Source organism: Colobus angolensis, unplaced genomic scaffold (assembly GCF_000951035.1).
Source record: "Colobus angolensis palliatus isolate OR3802 unplaced genomic scaffold, Cang.pa_1.0 Scaffold347, whole genome shotgun sequence".
Lineage (NCBI taxonomy): Eukaryota > Metazoa > Chordata > Mammalia > Primates > Cercopithecidae > Colobus > Colobus angolensis.
Genome location: NW_012116788.1, coordinates 1,641,958 through 1,647,334, shown reverse-complemented (window position 1 = coordinate 1,647,334; position 5,377 = coordinate 1,641,958). Strand labels below are relative to the sequence as shown.

General features: G+C 37.4%; 1 protein-coding gene across 1 annotated transcript in view; it reads right to left on the bottom strand.

The window, feature by feature from the left end:
* Positions 1-781: 781 nt before the first annotated feature.
* Positions 782-5,377, bottom strand: part of SPTSSB (serine palmitoyltransferase, small subunit B) — a 34,388-nt gene continuing 29,792 nt past the window's right edge. Inside the window, exon 3 of the mRNA XM_011952720.1 lies at positions 782-2,344. Coding sequence (XP_011808110.1) covers positions 2,082-2,312 — 231 coding nt within the window. The 5' untranslated portion in view covers positions 2,313-2,344 and the 3' untranslated portion in view covers positions 782-2,081. The remainder of the gene's footprint in view (positions 2,345-5,377) is intronic.

The window sequence follows — 5,377 nt, the reverse complement described above, 5'->3', positions numbered from 1 at the left end:
TTGCAATAATCTTTTATTAAGCTTTGCTGTGTCTATTCATGTTTATTTTAACTCTCTCTTATTTTTAGACGGAGGATTTTTTGAGAAGGTCAATGCCGTATCTTTGTGATTGAATTCCAAGAGTGCTTAGCAGGGGTCCATGTATATAAGGGTGTTGAATCATTATGAACTGGGAATGCATCCAAGTGCATGCTTAACTGAGAATTCTCTTTAAATATTTAGAAGTGAAAGCAATCTTTCAAAATAGGCATGTGGGCCTTGAAAGCATAGAAATGGGTGAACACAGCATCCTAGGTCCAGCAAAAAAGGTGACAGCTGGGACCTCGGCTTATCATTCCTCCAACCTTGGCCGTCTCCTAATGCTCTTCTTTTTATTTGATGGAGTTCTACTTTCAAACATTGGTGACACTCATCCCATCAACTTTCATTTGTTCATTTTGTCCTCCCCCGGGGTTTGGTGTGCAAAATATTTGCAGGGCCTGGTGTGGTCCTGACCTGGATTTGCATCCTTGCTATGCTACTGGTAGCTAATCGACCTTGAATAAGAAATGTAACCTTTTCAAGTTTCAGGTTCTTTACCTGTAAGTAGGAGACCTTTGCACCTACTCGAACATGGAAAATGTGTCCAGCATGGAGAAGTCCCTTGATAAATGTTAGGTTTTTGTTACCATTTTAAGACCAGTTACCACATTGGATTAGTAAAAAAGGATAAGCTGGGGAGAAATATGCAATGTACCATCTAGATATTTAGTGCAATATGAAAAAAAAGTAAATCTGGAAATAGATATTTACTTACAAAATTAGTTTTATTTTGCAAAACTCAACAAATACATGTTCAGATCCGGTTTCTCTTCAAAACATGTGTTTGTTTTTTTAACAAACATGCAAGTTAATTTGGCATGCCAAACATCTTTCTCTCCAGCTCGCCTTGGAAAAAATGTTTTCATAACACAAACAAAGGTGCAAATATTGTTCAAACCTATTTACATCTTTACCCTCTAGAATTACATACATTAATATTTATTGGGAGGAAAGCAAAACTGTAAAACTTAGTCTTTGGCATTCACATTCGCTTCAGCAGTATAATTAAAACCTTATATTTGTTTTAAAGATAAACACTTTGAAGGAAATTTAATAAATTTTGTTTTGGCTCTGCAAAGGAGCCACTATATCAAAGCACTTAACTGGAGCCGTAGAGTTCCTGCTGGTAGAATATTACTTCCAGCCTACTTATTAGCTTTTCTTCTTGTGGCCCAACACATGCTTTTTTCCCCCTCCACTGAATAAAAGCACAAAAAGAAAACAATTTCTTTCTCTTTTTCCCCCAGCATCATGCAAGGCAAGGCAATACCACAAATCACAATATCTGAATTTACTTTGATTATACTTTAGTTTCCTACACTTAAAATTATTTTGTATTATAATACTTACTTGGTTATCTAAAATCAACATTGTTGATTTTAAACGGTTATAAAGCCAGGCTTTAAGAAGCATTTAAAACAATTCATGAACTGTGGATGAAAGGAAATAATTGCCTCCAGCTTACTCTTTTGCATTTGAAGTAAAAGAATTTCCAGTATCATCAGTTTACTAGAAAATAAGACTTAGGGGTTCCATATAATTTATTTACATCTTTTTATACATCATAAACAAAGATAGGATACTTCTGACAGTAGCCTAAAAAGAATTTTTAAAATTTACCCTTCAGTATAGAATAAGTGTCAAGGGAGCACTTTAAGTATGATTCTGGTAGGTCTGTTATGAGCCTATTTTCCAAAAAAATTTTGTAGGAAATTGTTCTGATTTTAAATAAACTAAATTCATAGATTTGTGTTGAGAGAATTTGATTTGTGAGTAAAGTGATTGTATTATCTATGGTGTGATGCACAATGTAGCATGTGCAAAAGAAACTGAAGAGACATCTATTTCAAACTTCAGGCAGAAAGGCAGAATATAAGAGTGCATAGAGAAGAGAGTGCTTTTCAGGTCAGATAGTGAAGGAAGACACAATAGTTACCTAAATCAATAAGTTGTAAGCAATATATAAATATGCAATGCCATTTCACTGAACGTGAACAAGATCAATTAGAAATGGTACTGTGATATCCACATATTTTTGAGAAAAATTCCCAAGCCAGGCGAATGTGGATTGGAATAAAGACATAGGCAGTGTATACCACCATAGCAATAATGGTTAGTAAGATGGTGTTAAACATAGATCGCTCCCAGGGCTCTAAAACAGCACAGCAGCTAATGATTTGGTATTGATAGTAGAGCCAGGAGAAATATTCCTTCACGCGCCTCAAATCCATGGTTGGGTCCTTCAAGTCGCAGTAAGTTTGTCCTGTTAAAGAATGTAACAGATTAGAGGATAAGGAACCAAACAAAGAATCTCTTTAAATTTTCATTATCTCAGCATGTTAAAATCTTTCAAAGATTAGTTAAAGATCAGTGAATACATTATTAATATATGAATATTCTGTAAAATAATACATACTATATTAACTATAAAAATTAATAGTATTGTCACCACTACTAATAATTACTACTAAAATTGGCAGCAATAATACTATTAGTAATGGTAATATCTATCTAAACATGATAATTGTTAGAAATAACTTTAGTGATAACAGTACCTAAAAATTGAGGTTAGCCTCATTTTCCTGAGCCATGTATACAAAGAGAAATAAAAGTTAGCTTTTCTATTTCCTACAACATATATTCTAACAGAAGATTTAAAACGTGGTGTGCACAGACTAAATAACATAGCAAGCCCAAGGCTACTACTCTTCAGAAGGGCATACTTGCAAATTTAGTCCTTGACTGGCATTTGAGAACGTGGCCTTTGGAATGTTCTCTCCATTTCCTAACAGATAAGGAAGATTCACTGTGCCTAACCTGTACAAGCAATATAATTTATAGTGAATATCTACTGTATTCTGGTAGTCTGGAATTTTTAATTGCTAAGCAAAGTGTGCCCACATGACCAGCCCCAATATAAACTTTGAATGCTGAATTTCTTTCTAATCGGTCTCCCTAGGCAGAAGCTGTACATACATTACTGCAGTTTTTGCTGGTAGAGAAAGGAACTCTTAGGTGGATAATGCTCCAGAATCTGGAGAAATTCATGTACATGCTTCTGATGCGCTCATGAATAGATACTCTGTGGATAAATATATGTTGACTCCCACAAGTCTTTCTGGTGAATCACTGGACATGTGGGTGGTCTTAGGGATCCCCAAAACAAATGGGAAGCCCTAAGCATATCTTTAGGTGGTCATTTGGTTTTGTAGTAGAGAACTTATAAAAACCACGTTAGTGTTTCATTAGTCTTCAGATAGGACCACAGTTATAACCACAAGTAAAACTTCCCTGAAAGAAGTCATTTCTTAGAAAGCTTCCTGGGGGCTGGGCACAGTGGCTCATGCCTGTAATCCTAGCACTTTGGGAGGCTGAGATGGGAAGGTCACTTGAGACCAAGAGTTTGAGGATAGCCTGGCTACATGGCAAAACCCCATATCTACTAAAAAAATACAAAAATTAGCTGAGTGTAGTGGCATCCGCCTGTAATCCCAGCTACTAGGGGGAGGGGGTTGGGGGCGCTGAGGTGGGAAGATGACTTGAGCTTGGGAGGTGGAGATTGCAGTGAGCTGAGATTGTGCCACTGCACTCCCGCCTGGGAGACAGAGGGAGACTCTGTTTCAAGGAGAGGAAACAACAACAAAAAAGGCTTCCTGGGAGATACTGCAGACTTTCATAGGCATAGTGGTGGGTGTCTCTGAAAATACAGGATCATCTTTGTGCCTCTTTTGCTTACTCCTAAAGATAAGATGGTGTCGCATCATCAAAGTTCACTTTGTTAACTTTTACTATTCAAAGCACAGTTAGGATTTTTAAAGATAATTTCTATCTTCTGACCTGAAAATGTCTCTTTTTTCTTTTGAGTATAAGCAAGATGCATTTGTTCTATAAGACTGTGGACTCCTTAGGCTATGGGGAAACCCTCACTGATCTTTGTATACTGGATGCTGGACAATGCATGGCACAAAGATTGTCATCAGTAAGTATTTGCTGAAGGAATGAGTAGATGAATGAATAACAGGTAACCAACTCAAAAAAATAATTATAGAGCACTCATAGTCTCAACATAAGTAGAATACAGTTAGCTATTACTGATTTTCATACAGCTTGGCTTTCATAAGAAGTGATCCATTTTGACAAGGATCATTTTCACAAAAACTTAAAATGGAAAGCCCCTGTGTGATCAGGTCACAATTATCTGTAATAATGGCTAAGATAATCCAGAGAAATAGATAATACAAAACTGAAGCATTCTAACTTTCTTATGGAATGAAAAGTCAGCCTCCCATCTTTCCTAGAAGCCAGAGTAAGAACTAAATAATTTGATTTAAATTACTTCAATAATTTAAATTATGAAATTTGAGTTGGTAGGTGGACTTCAGTGAGAATTTACCTCCAATGTTCTTTCTCCCAGCTCTGGCTTCACAGAAACAGCAAACATCAATAGGGTTAGGTCTTGGAGGAAATGAATGACAGAAGGAGAATGCCTTAGTCTGTTTGTGCTGTTATTACAAAATATCCTAGACTGGGAAATTTATAGATAATAGAGATTTATTTCCCATTTCTGCAGGGTGGAAATTCAAGATCAAGGGCCCAGCAGTTTTGGTGTCAGGTGAGGACACTGCTCCGTCTCTGCTTCCAAGATGGTGCCTTGAATGCTGTGTACATCACACAGCAGAAGGGATGGAAGGGCAAAAGGCTGACTCTGTGGAAGGCCTTCCTTTATACGGGCTTTAAGTGCCCTAAAGGAAAAATACCATGTATAAGGGGCTGTGGGAAACCTAAGCACAGCCCTGAGGAAGAGACTTTTGAGATAAGGTCCAAGGGATCATTATGAGTCAAATAGATAGAATAGGCAGTGAAGTGGGGAGAACAGCCAAGACAGAGGGAACAATATGTGCAAAGGTTGGAGGTGGGAAGACATAGGTTGGTTTTGAGGGGCTACTGAGGGAGAAGGGAGCAGGGAGTGTGATGACACTGAAGAGGTGGGAATGGCCAGAGTGAGGGAAGGAGCTATAGGGGCTAGTTGGATAGGTTTTATCTGTTAACTGTTTTAACTGTTTTATCTTCAACCTCTGAGTTAGGGCAATGCTGTGGTGGGTTTGAGAGGAGGAGGCGTTAAGTTCATGTGATAACGCTGCATTCTGGAGTCGAGTTGAAATGACTTTGGAGCCCAATTATTTCAGAAAATCTGTACCTCTACTCTTCCCTTGGGCATTACTGTTTCAGAATGAACAGTGTACTGAGAACCTGTTTAAAATATTCTTAATACTCTTCACTTTTACAAATGAGATAA